Source organism: Odocoileus virginianus, unplaced genomic scaffold, assembly GCF_023699985.2.
Source record: "Odocoileus virginianus isolate 20LAN1187 ecotype Illinois unplaced genomic scaffold, Ovbor_1.2 Unplaced_Scaffold_2, whole genome shotgun sequence".
Lineage (NCBI taxonomy): Eukaryota > Metazoa > Chordata > Mammalia > Artiodactyla > Cervidae > Odocoileus > Odocoileus virginianus.
Genome location: NW_027224264.1, coordinates 7,532,043 through 7,551,871, shown reverse-complemented (window position 1 = coordinate 7,551,871; position 19,829 = coordinate 7,532,043). Strand labels below are relative to the sequence as shown.

Sequence of the window (19,829 nt, the reverse complement as noted above, 5' to 3'; positions counted from 1 at the left end):
ATGCTCTCCAAATGTTGCATTTTGACTGTTTTTACCCTCTATGTGGATTTTTTTTTTAAATTGCTGAGCGGCCACTGTAACATATTGGGTTTCCCTTGTGGCTTCGACAGTAAAGAAGCTGTCTGTAGTGCAGGAGACAAGGGTTCAATCCCTGGGTCGGGAAGATCCCCTGGAGAAGGAAATGGCAACCCACTCCATTATTCTTGCCTGGAGAATCCCTATGGACAGAGGAGCCTGGCGGGTTACAGTCCATGGGGTTGCAAAGAGTTGGACACGGTTGAGCAACTAAGCACTGTAACATATTAATATCTTAAAGTAATTAGTGTGATAAGCTAGTAATATTCAAGCATCATTTTTTGCCTTTAAATGTTTGAAATTTAATTTCACAGTAAATGGCTAGCTTGCAAGTAAAGGCATTCTTGGAAACACAATTAGCACTAATAAGGTCATTCTGAGTCAAGTACAAGGTCAAAATCTGCAGAAAAGTGTTTTGTGCAAAAGGTAACTGCCTATTCCAATAAAACTATATATTTAAAGCTTAATCAATAACAACTGTTCTGAATGTACAGTGATCTTTTAAAAGTCCAAAGAGTTTGAGCGTGGAGAGACAAAGAAAAATTCTTAGAGAGCCCATGCACTGACATTCTAAAATAAATGTACCTAGCAATCTGCTTTTTCAAGGAAATGGGGAAATAATAAGAAATGTGAAAGTAATTTCAAGATGGAATTTTAAAAAGGGATTTCTAGGCTTGTGCGCTGAACCTTGGTATTTGTACAGACAGTTCAATCTCTTATACCATCTCCATCTTCATCTCCATTTCACATAGTGATTTCAGTGTTTCAAGGCAGACATCCTGAGGCCTTGGGTGAATCAAGACATGATTCAGGGTTAGGCAACTGACTCTAGTTCAAAAATAAGAAAAGTACCTGGGACGTTATTAGAAAAATGTTTCAACAAAGAAGAAAACTTAAGATCGTTTTAAGTATTTAGCAGCATTCACCTGATGTCGTTAATAGTTTATAATAATGTTCATAATTGTAACTCGCATATTTGGATAAGCAACTGACAGCTAAGATGAAGCCAAGACTCTCTTTCACTCTTCCCAACTTCTAAAGGTGTCACTGTGGTGGCACATGACATTTACTCTATCTCTGAAATATTCATGATAAAATTTAATCATCACATTTCACTGTCCCTCCCCCAACTCACCTATTCTCCCACTAGAGAAACACATAAGAAAAAAAAAATAACATTACTTCCTAGCCAGAGATTGTAGAGAAAAAAGAGAGAAAGAAATTTGGAGACATCTATTTATCACTTCCCTGGTGGTTCAGACGGTAAAGCGTCTGCCTGCAATGCTGGAGACCTGGGTTTGATCCCTGGGTCAGGAAGATCCCCTGGAGAAGGAAATGGCAACCCACTCCAGTATTCTTACCTGGAAAATTCCATGGACAGAGGAGCCTGGTAGGCTACAAAGAGCCTACCAGGGGGTCACAAAGAGTCAGACATGATTGAGCGACTTCACTTTCTTCTTTTCTTTCATCTATTGAGAGAGGCTTTTCATTCTGAAATACTTCAGCTCCAATAATAATGTATTTGAAACAAAACCAGAATGAAAGTGTAATGAATAACATGCTAATGAAAGAGGGGGTGATAGAGAAAGGGAGACTTCCCCAGAGAGAGAATTACTTGTGCCATTTTTATCACAGATTATAAACTCGATTATCAACTCCTTGGCTTTCCTTGAAGCAAAAATGAAGAACTGTGATTAATTTGGCTCAGAGACATCTCATTCTCCCCATCAGATTTCTCCTCCTCCTCAATAGCATCTCTAGACCCCTATTTTAGCCACCTTTGATTTCTACCCCATATTGTCAAGTGCTAGAGCCCCTCTCAGCAACAGTCCCCAGGCCCCTGCAATTGCAGGAGAGATAAGATATGTAAACTCCTTGTAGGCAGGTTCCCTGCCTTACTCTTTGTGGCTTCCATAGTATCCAGCAGTCTTTTCACAGAGAGGTGCTTATTAACCAGTGTACTTTCTTTTATCGAGCAATAAGAACAATGCAGTTCAATACATTTTCCTCTTTACAGTAGTTATCAGAAAGCTCAGAGCTACACTTAGGGCCCAGCTGAAGTGATTAACCTTATCTAGCTTTTTGAAGTTTTTGATGTAATTGCCACCACCTTCCCCATTATATCACTGATTCTTTAGGCCCATGATAATGGTGTTTTTGGAAATGTGTCCTTCTTATAGGTTATTTCCAAGCCTTTTTGGGAGAATGTAGTTGTACAACTAGTGAGAGGGCAAGGGAAGAGGTTAATTCTATTTCCGAATTTCTTATTTGCAGCTTACTAAGCTGTTTGAGTGGTTTTTTTATTTTTGACATGTCAATGTATTACAAGCATTCAGTTCAGTTCAGTACAGCTCAGTTCAGTCACTCAGTCGTGTCTGACTCTTTGCGACCCCATGAATCGCAGCACGCCGGGCCTCCCTGTCCATCACCAACTCCCGGAGTTTACTCAAACTCATGCCCATCGAGTCGGTGATGCCATCCAGCCATCTCATCTTCTGTCATCCCCTTCTCCTCCTGCCCCCAATCCCTCCCAGCATCAGGGTCTTTTCCAATGAATCAACTCTTCACATGAGATGGCCAAAGTATTGGGGTTTCAGCTTCAACATCAGTCCTTCCAGTGAACACCCAGGACTGATCTCCTTCAGGATGGACTGGTTGGATCTCCTTGCAGTCCAAGGGACTCTCAAGAGTCTTCTCCAACACCACAGTTCAAAAGCATCGATTTTTCGGCGCTCAGCTTTCTTCACAGTCCAACTCTCACATCCATGCATGACCACTGGAAAAACCATAGCCTTGACTAGACGGACCTTTGTTGGCAAAGTAATGTCTTTGCTTTTTAATATGCTATCTAGGTTGGTCATAGCTTTTCTTCCAAGGAGTAAGCGTCTTTTAATTTCATGGCTGCGGTCACCATCTGCAGTGATTTTGGAGCCCAAAAAGGTAAAGTCTGACACTGTTTCCACTGTCTCCCCCTCTGTTTCCCATGAGGTGATGCATTACGGTATTGCAAACTGAGGGCTTCAGTGATACTCAGAGGTAAACTGCGTGAGGCTGAGACTACTCTTAATCAGAAGGGAAAGAATAGTGAATACTTGGAACTCCTTAGCAAGGTATTTATTTTCTTCACAATGGAAAGAAGAACGTGTCCTGTGGGATGTCCGTTTCCTTACTGCATCACTGCAGGGTATGATGAACTTCGGTGCTTGCGTTGAGGTTTGGGAGTCTATCAATACTTCACCTTTTGGTTATCCATGTTGAAATGGTGCGGTCAACATTGGGTTGTTTTGTTTGATGTGAAAAGTATTTCCTTCCCTTGAGCTTATCTTTTTTTTTCCAAATACCTTTTCTAGGAGTGAAGAGAAGAGGTAGTGTTTTCATATGAGTGTGGCTTCTGCAGTGTAGTAAAGGTATTATTTTATTGGAGAGCCAAGGAGAATTTACTAGAAAATCTTCTATCTGCTTAAATTTGGGTACCTAGCAGACATTTCCGAAGCACACCCTGGGGAGATTTGTAGAGCAAATCTAGGCAACGTAGTACAGAGCTCTTCTATACTTATCTCCATAGCTAATTGCACTACGTTTGTAAACAGAAAACGAATGTGTTAGTAGTACAATAGAATTTTAAGAGATCCAATCCTTGTTTTTGCATGACCTGGACTGGCCTTCTTTTATGCGATTGCTAACATCATTACTGAGGTAAGAGATGTGGAATTAAGATATCAAAAGCCCTTTGGTATGACCTTTTAGAAACTGAATTATCAGCGACATAAGAAAATGCTCAGTAAATGGCTCAATCTATTGTTGGATAAGACAGCTGCGTTCCCAGTGTTGGGAGAGTGGTGTTGGCTGACTGGCAGCACCAGTTTCACCTGGGAACTTGGTGAAAAGTGAACTTGGTAGAAATGTAAATTCTTGGGCCCCACCCAGAACTGCTGAATCACAAACTTTAAAGGTGAATCTGACAGTCTGTTTTAAAAGGCCCTCCTGGATACTCAACTTTGAGGACCACTGGTTTAGAGAAACCAGTGGCTCAGTTGGTAAAGAATCTGCCTGCAATGCTGGAGACCTGGGTTTGATCCCTGGGTCAGGAAGATCCCCTGGAGAAGGAAATGACAACCCACTCCAGTATTCTTGCCTGGAGAATCCCATGGACAGAGGAGCTGGCAGGCTACAGTCCATGGGATTGCAAAAAGTAGGACACGACTGTGTGACTAGCTTTCACTTTCACTGTCTAACAATCCAGGAGAATATCAACTAAGAACAATGTATCTCAGTTTCAGAATTCTCAGCACTTATTCCTTCAATGCTTTTTCTTTTTTTCCACTTTTTTTCAAATGGCCTCATCCTTGGCTTATTGTTTATATTCAGATCTGGTGGAAATAAAATGACATATGTTCTTGGAAGGCATATATCTTTGGGAAAGTTATATTATTCTCCCCAGGGAGCACCACAATGCTTATTAGCTGAGATAAGACGTACTGCATGAGACGTACTGCAGGAAAGAGCAGTTAAGTTTTGTTGCTATTCAGTCGCTCAGTTGTGTCCGACTCTGTTACACTCAGCATTTCTCAAAAATATTTCACCACAGAACCCTCTTTTTGTGGAGCACATGGCAACTTTCCGTGGAACATCTCATCACAGGTAGTTGGGCAAGAGTAACATTGGTATGTAAATGTATGAAACTGAAAAGAAAAAGACTCTTTTAATCATTTGTCTATTGTAACCCTTTGGAAGGATTAGTGACTTTTTTATACTCCAAAAGCTCTAATGTAGGTGTCGCTAGCTGCCACAAGTAGACTTTCAAAATTTTATATGCAGCAAGTGTGGGGACAAAAAGGGTCTAGATTTGTATATGGTATATATAATATGCATTTGTATATAATATTTATTGTTCTTTATAATAGAAATATATTCAATATAGTATTCAGTATAATGAGAATATTCAGTAAATGAATAAATATGTTCAAATGTGTTTCACGTTTATGTGAGTTGCTCTTGGCTTCTAAGCAGTTGGCCTACTGAGAAGAAAAACAAGAAAAATGAAAAACTAGTTCAAATATTTAGAAACAGTTTTATAATGAGATTCATTGTTATTATTTTACCAACTTAGATGAATCATATTCAAAATCCCTTTGTGATAATTAATTGTTAGTATTTTAAGCACCATTAATGTCTTTTATAGCCTATTATTTATTTTCCTTTATCCTCCTAACTTTCTAGGAAAAATGACTTGCCTGATTTCTTTTTATTATTTTAATATGTGTTAAAATAAAATATAGATGGCTCCAATGGCTCAGTGGTAAAGAATTTGCCTGCAATGCAGGAGACACAGGAAGACATGGGTTCAATCTCTGGGTCAGGAAGATCCCCTGGAGGAGGAAATGGCAACCCACTCCAGTATTCTTGCCTGGAGAATCCTCATGGACAGAGGAGCCTGGTGGACTACAGTCCATGGGGTCGCCGAGAGTTGGACACTACTAAAGCGACTTAGCAAAACGAAGTTGCTCAGTCGTGTTCGACTCTTAGCAACCCCTTGGACTGCAGCCTACCAGGCTCCTCTGTCCATGGGATTTTCCAGTCAAGAGTACTGGAATGGGTTGCCATTTCATAAATAAAATATAACCGCTGTTTTGGCAAAAATAAAATATGAAAGTTAAGTCACTAAGTCATGTCCGACTCTTGTGACCCCATGGACTGTAGCTGGCCAGGCTCCTCTGTCCATGGGATTCTCCAGGCAAGAATACTGGAGTGGGTTGCCATTTCCTTCTCCAGGGGATCTTCCCGACCCAGGAATCGAACCTGGGTCTCCTGCATTGCAGGCAGATTCTTTACCAACTGAGCTATGAGGGAAGCCCTAGTACCAACCAAAAACAGTGACACTCCAAACTTTTTCATATGATAGAAATTACTTTGAATGTTTTATTCACTATAATTCTATAGTGAATTTGTGAGGTCTTAAAGTAAGAAGCTTGTAATAGTAGAAAAGTGCCTCTTGACTAGATAAACTTGTCTTCTAAGTAGGCACTGGCTTATTGCCAGTTGTAAAGGGAGCAATAATTCCTTTCTCTTTTCAGTTATTTCCAAGGATAAGATTAAAGCCTGGATCTGCTTCTTTACGCTCTGGTCTTTGACCTACCATTACCAATGAGCTGGGGGACAGCAACTTTGTTTTGCTAAGTTGCATTTGAAGTCTTCAGTCTTATTTTGTGAATAATGTTTACTTAATGTTTACTTCTTACTTAAGAAGAGAAATGTCCTTGGTTTTTTAACACTGTATATAAATTCCCTCCCTAGGCACATGATGAGCTGTATTACAAAATCAAGGATTCCTCATATAATGATACATTTTCATTTGTGGGGAAGTAAAATGGTAAAACAGTTTGTAATCTATCAAATTTGAAAAAAATTCACAGCAACAATTTTAGCTCTGTTGTAATGAACTATTGAAGAAAATAAATGTAATCTTTTTTTTACTGATTTGACATCCAAAGCATACTAAACTTCACTTTTCCCCTCTGTTCTTTCAAAGTAGTTATGAAGTGTGTAGGAGCAGAATTTATTCCTAGAAAAACTAATTAACAGATTTGGAAAATAATTTAGTCGTGATCTAAAGGTAATTAGAATCCAGGACACTTAAATCCCAGTTTAGCCCTCTTCCTAATAAAATACTACAATTATACTTAGTAAAATACTACATTCATATTAAAAATTTAGGTTTATTCCTGCTTTGTCTTGGAATAAATGCATTAGAAGTCAGAATGTGAACTGCTGGTGACCTGATTCCAAACAGTAGATTCATTTCACCATTGGTTTTATTTATCATGATTATTTCCCCCATCAAATTGTCTTTGAAAGTATAAATACCCTTTTGGACTCTACATGTTCAATTGTGTAGTCACTTATTATAAGATCTAGATTCCCTACTATATGTATCATCAGCAAATATCTAGAACATTTTGACTTTTAAAAGCTGTGGGAAAACCTTTAGCCTCCAACTAATAAAAATAAATGGAAAAAAAAGCTGTGGAAAAACCTAAATGATAAGTTAGATTGAATAGAATTGATATGTTCACATCTTATTTATATGTTTACCTGATGCATCCCCATGTTAATTTGCATTTGAAGTCTTCAGTCTTATTTTGTGAATAATGTTTACTTAACCAAAAATAAATTAACCATATAGAAAAGAAAATGAACATAACTCTTGCTAACAGGCAGAGTGGAAGCACTGAAAACATCAAATCCTAGTTCCCAGGTTCACATATCATCACCCCACGTAGCACCTTCTCGAAGTTTATACTTTTTCTGGTCATTAAAGTCAAGTCCCCATTAAAACTGAGCCTTTGGTGGTATGTCTTTTGTGAGGTGTGTGTGAATTCCTATCTGTCTGTGTTCTTTGTGGAATGAAATGCTTCAGAAGAACACTTCGTACTTCTTTGCAATAAATTGAATCTTCTGTCATTGTTTGGGATTTTCTCTGCTTTGTCACAGTGTTGAACCTGCAGCATTCAGCACTCCTGTAGAGTCTGAGTAAACCTGCTTCTAAATGGCTCTGCCGTGTTTTTGTTTTTGTTTTTTTTTTTTTTATTTTTTCATTTATTTTTATTAGTTGGAGGCTAATTACTTTACAATATTGTAGTGGTTTTTGCCATACACTGACATGAATCAGCCATGGATTTACATGTGTTCCCCATCCCGATCCCCCCTCCCACCTCCCTCTCCACCCCATCCCTCTGGGTCTTCCCAGTGCACCAGCCCTGAGCACTTGTCTCATGCATCCAACCTGGGCTGGTGATCTGTTTCACCCTTGATAGTATACTTGTTTCAATGCTGTTCTCTCAGAACATCCCACCCTCGTGTTTTTGTTTTTAATTCTTCTTTTAGGGTGGCAATAATAATAGTCCCCAAAGGCACACAAGCAGATCTTTCACTGAGCCCCACTTCTATCCATTCTCTATGTCCATGGGGTTTTCAGGTTACTTTTGTTACTGTTACTTTTGTCAGGCCATGGTCATTTTGTGTTTAAGTTTTCATAACCCAGCTCCTGATTCCAGGATACTGCTTCTTCCAGATCAGCTGGCAACATTCCTATTGTGCGTTTACTAAAAAGCTGTGCTAAGAGATGAGATATCTGTACTAATTGTTCTGCTTTGGTTAGGAGAAAAGACTTAATAATGTGTTTAAAGCAGTTTGAACAGTGCCTAGCACATGGTAAATACACAGTAAAGTTATTCAGGTGGATGTGGTGTAAAAAAACACTGGACATTCAGTTACCTCGTCTTATTCATTCTCAAGTCACCCAGGATCCCCAGGCACTTAACAAAACAGGCCACTTGGCATACATTTACCTATTGAATACTTTCTGGACAGAGCTAACAGCCAGTTGGTATGTAATCTTTATTATAATCTTAGAGGGGAAAATAGTGACCCAAACATTGGAAATATTTGAACAAGCTCATTCTTCAGTTTAGCACACCTAGCTGATGTGACGCATTAGTGTACTTGTTCAAATTCCAGCTCTTTTTTTTCCATTTATTTTTATTAGTTGGAGGCTAATTACTTTACAATATTGTAGTGGTTTTTGCCATACACTGACATGAATCAGCCATGGATTTACATGTGTTCCCCATCCCGGTCCCCCCTCCCTCCTCCCTCCCCACCCCATCCCTTTGGGCCCCAACCTGGTCTCTAAATGTATGTCAATAATCGTCACATGCCAAGGAACATGAGCTAAACCTGTAGATACCATTACTCTGTAGCCCACTCATAAAAGGTCAGAATTAGTTCACATCTGAAGGGTCATTTGACCTTATATGTTGGAGTCTAGTATATAAAATGAATGTAAAACATAAAACAACGTTAAATGCTCCAGTTATCTTCAGGAGAAAAATAAGTGTGAAATATTAGCACACTGATATAATTTTTTTTACATGGCCTAGTTTATTTCGTTGTATCACTTGATCAAATAGTCTTCTAGAATGAAATCTGGTTTACCTTGTATAAGAGACGCATAAACTGGACTCTCTTTCTTTTTTGGCAAGACACGTTTTCTAATTTCATTCTGATTTTCAGGAAAGGCACAATGAAGCTAGAGTAGATTTAATTTTTCCCTCACCAGAATAAGGATTCTGCTAATTAAAAGGCAGTGACTAGACCTCAGAAACCTTGTTGTGCTCTAGACAGTTTATGTTTTTAAGAAACACTGCATCCTTACAAGCGTTCCGTTCTCCCCATAATTCTTGTTCTAACTGCTTAAACTGACTTGTGGAGTACAATTAATAGATTTTTTAAAACTAATTAACTTTCGCTGTCCTTTGCTTCACTTTGTTTTAGATGTGGAGATAGACATTCTCTGGCAGAGGTCTTATTTCAACTTCTCTGTAAAGCTATGAGACTTTTATGGTTGAGGGATTGATTTATTTTAAAACATAAAACTTCCACTTATCATTTTATCTTCTTTAAACAAGCCCATTTCTAGTTACATTGTTTGTGGATGGCCTTGTTTAGTTCTTTAAATACCAGGAACAGTTTCATCATCATCAAATATTAACTGCTCACTGAAAGCAGAAGGTGAGTTTAAGAAGATTGCCATATTTACGAAGTGAAACTGAGAGAAGATCATTTTAAAACATTTCTTTTAAAAAAGTAGTCTCAGTAGTTTCATCGAGAACTTTTCTAATTCTGTTCACATCTCTGAAATACATTTTGGATGAAACAGTATATTTGGTAGATATTCAGGCCAGGCAGAATAGATCTTTTTTTTAAAGAGAAGGAATTTATATCAATAAATTGCTTGTTTTTATGTCAGAACAAAAACAGCAACTTGGCCTAATAAAGAATCACTTGGCCAAAAAAAAGGCACTTTATTTAAATACACACTGCATTTGGAATTTGGAGTTTTCTTTGGAGATTGTCTGATACTGTTAAATGCCTACAGTTTTAATAACAAGTTAATGTAAAGGGACATTTCAGCACGACTTTTGGTGATAAAAATATATTATCATTAACAAAATGTAGGCTTATTCCAAGCCTCAAAGTATTCTCATGGCAGTCTGTGTCACCAACCAAACCTTTCTGCTTGGAAGCTTCATATTTGGTACTAATTAGGTAGTTGGGTAGGAGCATGAGAAAAATGCTTATTTTAAAGTGCGTACATTTGGCTCTATTTGTTGTTCGAAATATTTCTACTTATGAATTTAGCAAGACCCTGTAAACAGCCATTTAGTATGCTTTTAAATTTCTTTGTCTGAAAGAAAACTTATGTTTAGGGGGAAAAGAGAGCAGAGAGGGGGACTGATTTTCATCTCTGTGCCTCTAATTTCAAAAATACAGAGGTAAATCAATAACTATATTTGTCCTTTATATAACCTCTAGGTGGAGGGGTAGTGGCTGGCTCTAGAGATGTAATTATTTAATTTATTCTTAGCAGCATACTGAGCTCTACAAAGATAAATTGTTTAAATCTAAACAATAATCAGCACCTTTCTCACCTTTTACTCCCCTTCAGTTTGCAAGATACTTGTCTACATTTAATTCTTCTTTGAAACTTTCTTTTTACTTCGAGACAGGAAATTTAATTTTGCCAAGTGGAAACCGCAAGGTTTAAGTTTAGTGCACAACTAAGACCCTTAGGAATTGAAGGGATTGCCAAATACCTTCTTACTTCCCAAGCTTTAGTGCCGTTAGAACTCACTAGAGACCCTTAAGTCATGGAAAACCTAAGGTAACTGGCATGGTTTCAAGGGTTAGAAGTCACAGCGTAGGAAAGCCAGTTAGACAGAGAAGGCTTGAAGTTGTGATTTCCAAAATTGCCTGAGTGAAGCATTCAAACAAAAGAAGAAAGCACAGCAGCCATTTGGAAAGCTTGGGCAGAACTTACAACTTTGGCCAGGGGTGCTGGGAAGCTGACTGTGCGATCTTTGTAGCCGTCATAGGAAAATCTCCATCTTGTTAGCTGTGTGGAGATCAAGTATGGACAGAAATGTTCAGTGTATGCCATGGGGCTTGCTTTGAGCTTTAAAAGGAGGGAGTTGAATTAGTATTTTCTTAAGGATTCTCTAATGAGACATGTTACAGGGTATCTTATGAGAAAAGAGAAAAAACAAATGAGGGAATGGTTTCTGTGACTGAGCTGTGTTTCTTCGTTAAAAACCGGCCGATTTCTTTCTTTAGGACATGTGAGAGGGAACCTTTGCTCTGCTCTGGTGGACTGTTCATCTCCAAGAGGGGAAGAGTGTGCCTTTCCTTACAAGTATTTCACCAGGAAGCTCAGTTTCTGAGACTCCTCTCTTAGGAATATTACACAGACTGATTTCTAAGAGCCTTTCCAGCTTTACCATTTAATGTTTTTACGACATGTTGTCTATAAACATATAAGCTTCCCCAGTGAAGTACAATCTCCTTCTCTCTGATCTTACTAATTCTGACTCTTTGATAATCGCAACAAAAGAGCCTGAAATCTTAATAAAAAAAATTCAGAACTATGTCTTGTAACTGATTCCTGAACGTTCACCACTGCCACTTTTGTATTATACCTAGTCTGTCATGTGGGGCCGTTATGAATCGCCATTTTTCCTGAATATATTATTTTGTTCATTAGAATTAACCATGCTCCTCTATCTGCCTCTGTTTTAATATGAGTAATCTAGGCTTGACTGTAAAAGACATCTATGCAAATAATGGCTATTCATGCCATTTTTTGCATGTTGTGAATATGTATCTGCATCCATCTTACGTGTGCTTGGAGAAACATGATGCTTAAGCAGATGTTTTCCTGGGCTTCACTGGATGACTTTTGCTTGAATTTGAGTATGCCACCGACAGGACTGAAGAAATGAAAGTTAATCTGCTCTCCTCTCCCTCCCCCTGCTTAAAAAAAAAACAAAAAAACTTTAAAACATAAAAGCCTCCTCTTCCTGTAATAATTCACATGTTCAAGAAAATTTATATAGACTTAAAGAGTCAGGAGATCGGCACAGTGGTCACTCACCACGCCCTCCCCCCATCCTAGTCTAAAGGAGGAGCTCTGGCAGGCAGGCATCAAAGTCATTTGAATACACAGTTGTTGCGCCACAGTGGTTGGGAAAGTGGAGTGGCTGGCTGGGTAGGGAGCCGTGTGAAGCTTTTGGTGGGAGGAGCCAGGGAGTAAAAAATTGCTTTCTCCAACAGTCAACTTCCTTAAATTCCTTGCAGCTGGTCAGGTAAGCTGGGACTGAGAGGGCCTTCTGCTTTGCTCTGGGGGAGCTGAAGGCCTAGTAGAGCCTGGGCTCTTTCCAGTGGAGGGGGCTGCTTGTGACCTTAAGGTAAAGGGAGGTAAATGGGTTTTTGAGGATTTGACTTTATTTAGCTTAACGCACTGGAGTGGACAAATAGATAGGGAGAGGGTTGCCAGATAATATTTCGTATGGGGCATACTTATCCTAAAAAAAAAAATGAGTCCTTGTTTATGGGAAATTGAAATTTGATTGGGAGTCCTGTGTTTTCATTTGATAAATCTGGCAACCCTAGATGTGAGCCCAGATGGAAGCCCTAGCCGGGAAGAAAGAGTGCAAGCAGCCAGTGTCCATTCTGTCCTGGTTCTGAGTCGCTGTAGTGACTGGACGGGTGTCCAGAAAAGGGAGCCGAGGCAATGCTGAGAGCCAGAGATTTGACTGCCTAAGGGTGGACAGAGACACCCCTTTATGTTGCTTCCTAAGGAAGCCTATGTAGTAAGCAGCTTCTTGAAGTTGCATGATTTTCTGTGTATTTTATTTCTTGGAGTAACAAATCCAATGCCATTCTTTTCATTCTTTCCTCTTTTTCTGTGTTTTAATGACATTTTATGTTGGCAGCCATCAACTACTTTAAAGACAGCTTCCATGAATACTTAGCATCAGAAACGCCTCTAACTTTTGGTAACTCGGTACCGGTGTGGTTCAGTTGTTTGGGGGTTTTAACTTGATTCTGGTTGTCTGTTTTGTAAACAGAGATGATACATTCCTGAGGAACATATTGAACAGATATCAAATTTTTCTCAAGCAACTGAAGGTGTTAGACCACAGGGGGGGAGATTGGGAAGTGGGCAGGGAGCAGACCTGGGGTATTGGGGAGGCAGGCTTCGTTTCACTATGAACGGCAACTATGATTTTTGGTGTTATTTGTTCTTCAGAAAAAGTTCAAGCTCATGATTATTTGAGAATCAATGTTTAATGTGAATACAGCTGAATATGGGTCTTAAGCACAGCAGAAACATTTTTGTTGTAAGAGGTCAGTAGAGATGCACAGGAAGACCTCACCCAATGTGATTATCCTAAAGCCTTATATTCCACCTTTGTCTAAGTAGCTTCAGGGAATTTGACTTGCAGCTGGTTAGAGAAATGAAGAGTGAGGATGGAGCAGTTGGAGGAGGCACTTTATTCTAAACTGACCCTCGAAAAGCAGTGCTCCCCTGGGGCAGGCCCAGGTGCTGATTAAATATGAATCTGCTGCAGGTTCCTTTATTCAGCTTTGTAGGGGCTCTATATCCTGGGGGGGGGGGGGGCGGTTCTTGTGACCACAGACCTCTGGGAATTATACTAGGGTTTGTGTCTGCATGCCTCAGGTTCGTAACATTTCTGATTCAGTGTATACTGAATGACCAGGAATTTTCAGCCATGATAGTCACATACATGTCAGAGTATATATTCATTAAAAAAAAAAATAAGCAGTAACAAATGAGCTATTTACTATACCTGAATAAAATAACGGTTCATTTGAACCAGAAAACCAGGAACAGCCTCAGTCATGTGTCAGCTATTGTCCTCTTCTTGGAGGAAGAAGAACAAACTTAGGGAAGGAAATAGCAAGAGAAGCAATTAGGCTTCTAAGGCAGACTTAGTATGATACCCTATAAAATTATTCCCACCAAGTTTATCCACTCAGCAAACTTTTATAGAGTAGTCACTATTCACCAGGCACAGAAACAGCCCTGGAGGTTCAAAGATGAGGAAGATACAGTCTTGCCTTTAAACAAACTCAAAGTCGAATGGAGAGATAGGCATGCAAACAATTTATCAATGTACACAGTGATAAGTGCTATGATAAACCCGAGTACAAGATGCAGCTGGAAGCACAAACGAGGGAGAGATAAAAGGGAGTGGGGGAGTGGGGGTGGGAACATGGTTTCAGGACAATCTTTATAGAGAAAGAGTCATTTGAACTGAAAATCCATATTGGGTACTGAGAGTCTGGAAACTTGGCTTCTGTCCTTACTGAGCTGCTTGTTAATTAGGACAAGCCACATCATCAATTTGGCCTTCACTTTCTCTGTAAGATAAAGGTGCAGGAGATGTTCCTTAAAATCCGGTTCAGCCCTACATGTTTCAGTTCTGGTGATCAGGTTATCTCATGGGCTGTTGGAGAGAACAACAGTGTGATTGTCGAGCTCCTCCTCCCTTCGTATTTTGGAGGTCACCATTCGAAAGCTTTCTTGAGGCAGATAGGCACGAAAATTCTTCTGCTCTCCTCCCAGCTTCTTACTTATTCAGACTTGGTCTCTCGTTTGCACCAAAGTCATTGCCCTCTATATATGTATAGGGGATGTCAAGAAAGCAGAGTTCATCAGTTTGGGATGAGCAGATGCAAAATATTCTACAGAGAATGTATAAACAACAAGGTCCTACTGTATAGCACAGAGAACTATATTCAATATCCTGTGATAAACCATAATGGAAAAGAATATGAAAAAGAATACACACACACATGTGTGTGTGTATATATATGTATATATATATGTATATATATATACTTGAATCACTTCACTGTACAGCAGAAATTAACACAACATTGTAAATCAACTAGACTTTAATAACATAAAAAAAAGAAAGCAGAGTTCAGCAGAGATGCAGTGCTGACTTCAGTGGGGGGAGTGCTTGCCTACCCTCTCCATGGTGGAGGGACCGTCAGCCTCATTAATTTTGCCTTCAGTATACTCAGGAAGTGGTTTATTAAAGGCTTTTTAAAGAAAGATTTTTTTGTCTGTATCCCAAGTTTAAATTGAGTTGTATGCAAGATTTTAAGGATGCTTTTTGTGCCTATATCTCAGTATTCATAAATGGTACAATTCTGGAGGATACACATTTTTATAAAAACAACTCTTAAGAGAAAGAAAGTGGGAAATTGCCATTAGTGTGTTGATATCTGGCTGATACTCAGTTTATGTTGATGTTGCCTTTTAGCTGTTTCAGATTGTTCCTAGCCTTTAAAAGATCCGTGATGGTTGTAGGAACCAGGCAACCTAGTACGGATCATATGTTATTCTAAAATCACTGTTACTTCCTCTGAGAAGCCATGTCCATGCATGTAAGTATGTTTTAGTGGGGCAGTATAATCAAGGTTTTTTCATTTAACATATGATCATTAAAATGAAATAATTTTCTTATAGAAATCAAATCATCTATTTGTTGGCTTTATTTAACATTTAACTCTTGGTAGTGTTGCAGAGCGATGAGATGTCTTTGAAAAGGTAATCCAGTTATTATTGTGTTTGAGAGGTTCCCCCCCCCCCCATAATTCCTAATGTATTTGAAGAAGCAAGTCATTCTGCAAACAGCTGTTCCTGTTAAGATACTGGTGACTGACAAAGGGTAATTTTCAGCTTCCTGGGGTCCTTTTCTTATTCTGATGGATGGTAGAGCTTTGTCTCATGAACATAAAAAAGTACATTTCACAGGAGTTTTCTACCACCAAGTGCCTGGGAAGTCTCTGACAGACTCATTCTCAAAACTCCTGAGACTTAGGTGGGATTTGAATCTCTACAATGCTACTTTTCTCTTTCAGTCGAAGGCTTTGTACTGTGAAAAGCCTGAAGGTAAGAAAAAGGAAATAGATTGAATTTTGGAGGTTTTATGAATGCTCTGCAACTTTTTCCTTTGTCTGTCATCAACTTTTTGATGTATTTCAGAAATTTCATTGGTCATTTTCTCCCCCTGCTGCTTTTTGGGTGCTTTTTTCAAAGAGAGTAGATGGAATAGGGGAGCAGGGAGATGCATAGATATAGTAACACTTATTTCAGCAGAGAATCACTTTCTTATCAAATCACTCTGCTATTTTCTTGACTCAGTATCACAGTGAAAGATCTGATGAGAATGATTTGTTTTTAAGGCCAAAGGAAATGGAAAAGGCGTGAAACTGAGGCAAGCCTAAATGAGCTTGCACTCTAATTTCTTTAATTTTGTGAGTCTGCACTGAGCACATGGCAACTCTTGAACCTGTGGGTCTAGAAGGAGGGCTTGGACACCACTGACTTGGCTTGGGAAACCCAACAGGTGATATTTTTCTGCCAAGATAGTTTCTGGGCTGTTACAGACCTGGTGTGATAAAGTATTGTGGCCCATTCACAGTGCTTAGCTGGCCTCTGGAAACTTCATAGTCACTGGTTTTCCAAAGGACAGAAAAACAATAAGTGATTACATACTGTGGTGGGCAAATCCATCCTTTGCCTCCACCCCATCTCATCCATACATGCTTATGAAATCCTTAATCCCCTATAGGGACTAAAAGCAAATGTTAGCAAATGTCAAGAACAAAGTTTGCCACCCCCTCCCCAACTCCAATAAAAGTATTTTGCCCTATAATTAAGTCTGGGCATCTTGAAGAATGAATACAGAGGAGATTTATTGCTACTAAGTGTTGTGCATATAAATATATTACCCTGAGTCCTAAAGTTGTTTTGAAAAAATTTAAGGGGCTTGGCTTTCTTTTGAAATATCGTATTCCACAGATAACGTTGATATTAAATTATTTGGTCTCATCTATTGTTTTGATTGAAAATGCGGGGTTTTTTTTTTTCTCTTTTATAAGCGTTCTTTAACATAAGCAGCAATCTCTGTAAGGTAGTGTTGTTGTGCATTTGCATTGTTATAGAATTAAATTATGGATTCTGTCATTCAAAAAAGAATGCTTTATAAATCAAGTACAATCTCATAACTAAGATGAGTAAGTTTTTTTTAAATCTTAGGCTGCCTCATATTCCATACTTTAGTTTTATAACCTAGCTTGATGTGATTTTTAAAGTGTAATTCTTTTTTTTTCTATTTCTGTGTACTGTGTTTGCTTTGTAAAAATGTCATTAGTTTCCCAAGAAAAAGCTTAAGAAAACTTATTATTTGTAAAGGACAGTAATGTAAAAGCACAGAGGCGGGTGGCAATCCTTTATCTGTACATTGGCAGGAAATGGGCCAAATATAGCATGTTCTCTCCCGCCCTCCTCTCCCCTCTGATTACATTCAATGTAATTGATGTTAAAACTCTATAAACTGTTAACAAATGGCAGAAACTTAATGTATTCCTTTTCCTTTTAAAAAAAATGATCTATTGTTTTGAATTCCTGAGTATAAGAGACAGTCCTCATCTAATTGGGGTGGGTTACAGACTGTGTCCTGTTTAAACGGTTACGATTGTGTTTACCACTGGTCAGGGAAAACTGTCAAGGTGGGTTTGTGATCCTAAGGCAGTCCTGCTCAGCAAGAGCCTGGTTTCTTTTTTCAGCACTGCTATGCAGCTATCCCAAAGCCTGGGAACTGGAGCAATAGTCCTAAATGCTAGTAGGCAGGAAGACGAAAGGCAGTCTAAGGAGAAGGAAGGTCAGGAGTATGTTATTCAGACCTGGTTAGGGGGGCAGGATTTCTAAATGCAACTGCAGTTAGTGATTTTAAAAAAGGCCCGAAATTCAGAAGAGAGGTCAGAGATAGAGATCGAGATTTAAGATCTGAGCAATTGCAGTGAGAGATGAAACTTGATCTGAACTTCATTTCTCCAGGGGAGAGAGATTAAAGAGGAGAGCAGAGGATTTAGGACTCTACCTTGGGGAAGTAGGAGGAGAAAGAGAAACCCTGGAAGTATCAAACTGCCATGCTTGGCTGTGGAAGAGGCTCCAAGTGCCACCAGTTCTCCTGAGCTGTTCATTTTGACCCAGATAATCCCAGTTATGCTGGTAAAGAATCTAGGAACTGAGATCATTGTGACTATCTTTGCCTTGCAGTAGATGTAAAGAGAATTAACATCTTCTCTTAGGGGGACATGTTAATAGAGGAGGGGGGACTTCCATTACCCCCAGTTTTAGTGCATATAAGGATTTCCTTGGGGTGGCTCAGCTGGTAAGGAATCCGTCTGCAATATGAGAGACCTGGGTTCGATCCCTGGGTTAGGAAGATCCCGTAGAGAAGGGAAAGACTACCCACTCCAGTATTTTGGCCTGGAGAATTCCCTGGACTGTATAGTCCATGGGGTCACAAAGAGGCGGACACAACTGAGCGACTTTCACTTCACGTATAGTCCTTATATGTGCTGAAAAATTATGTGGTTGTTCCTACCTTTATGAGTTCAGTAGGACTGGGTTCATACCACCCTCAACTCTACCGACAAATTATTTCTTTTCTAAGGTACATTGAACTAAGATATTGTTTGATTTTATAAATAATTTGATTAAAAATAAATTGGAGAAACAGAATGAGAAGCCTAACGGAAAATAATAGTGGCTTCCTTGATTTATCAAGCTATGTTTTAATTTATACTCAGTTCCCTGCCAGGGGAGGTAAAAGAGCCACCTCATCCCATTGACCTGATATTTAAAAGAGCATTTGCAATGCTTCTGGTTTTGCATTGTAGAAAGTGAAAGTTGCTCAGTCATATCTGACTCTTTGTGACCCCGTGGACTATACAGTCCATGGACATTCTCCAGGCCGGAATACTGGAGTGGGTAGCCTTTCCCTTCTCCAGGGGATCTTCTGAACCCAGGGATCAAACCCAGGTCTCCTGCATTGCAGGCAGATTCTTTACCAGCTGAGCCACAAGGGAAGCCCAACATTATAGGTAACTCTAATTTTCAGGGCCACACCTTGTTCCCAGTGAAATTACAAGAGTGCTTTAATAACAAGATAACTAAATATGAAGGAGTGATTAATATAGTCCATTCAAGCATCATAACTACAGAAAATTCATAGCATGTGTTGAAAACACTTGATGAACTAACTGATTTTCTCCTAGGAATTCAGGTGGCCTAGCAACTTGCACTCTTGGGTACAAAAAAAGTTGCCTTTTTTTTTTTCCACCCTTCCCTCCAAGTAAGCTCCTGCTATAAAGCATCTAAGCAACTGTGGGAAAAAGAATGGCTTGCAGTTGTGCTTATCTTAAAGGGATTATGGCAGACTTAATAACCCAAATTGGATCATCATTAGCTGCTTTGTACAGTACTTGAGTTAAACAAACACAACATAACACATTTGACAATGTGATAAATACCTGGTCACTAACATCCTTTGCTCCCACACCGTAAACACCATAATTAGCAGCCATATCAGCATTTAGGTAACACCAAAAACATGTTTCGTTCCACAGGACTGCCATATGATCCTGTCTGGAAGTGCTTAAACCATCTCTAAAACATTCAAATACCTGCCACTCCCAAATATACTTGGGTGTCAGTTATCCAAATGATCCAGGGCCATTCCCTCTAGAATCTAAAGAGCAGCATAACTGTGAGGTAGAAGAGATTTATTCTTCAGTTAACAAAAGATCAGTGGATTTCAAGAAGTTTCTCACATTATATGGATTCAGGAAAAAGAACTTTAGAGCCAAAATTGTCCAGAATAATGGATCTAAAAGTTAGAAGATACATTTATGTGTATATATTTAACACTTTTCCTTATTTTTCCTGATTACACATGTAGAGCCACATCCTAGATCATATTTAATTTTATGTCTCATGTTGGGAAATTTTTATTTACATCTGTAATGTT

General features: G+C 39.0%; 1 protein-coding gene across 13 annotated transcripts in view; it reads left to right on the top strand.

Annotated features, from left to right (window-relative positions):
• Positions 1-19,829, top strand: part of MBNL3 (muscleblind like splicing regulator 3) — a 117,431-nt gene that overhangs the window by 64,644 nt on the left and 32,958 nt on the right. Inside the window, exons 1-2 of one of the 13 annotated variants that reach the window (XM_020872176.2) lie at positions 12,305-12,377; positions 15,270-15,393. The exons of 9 other annotated variants lie outside the window; for them this stretch is intronic. In XM_020872176.2, coding sequence (XP_020727835.2) covers positions 15,382-15,393 — 12 coding nt within the window. In that variant the 5' untranslated portion in view covers positions 12,305-12,377; positions 15,270-15,381. 3 more of the 13 variants (XM_070462289.1, XM_070462288.1, XM_070462287.1) reach the window with 3 other exon arrangements.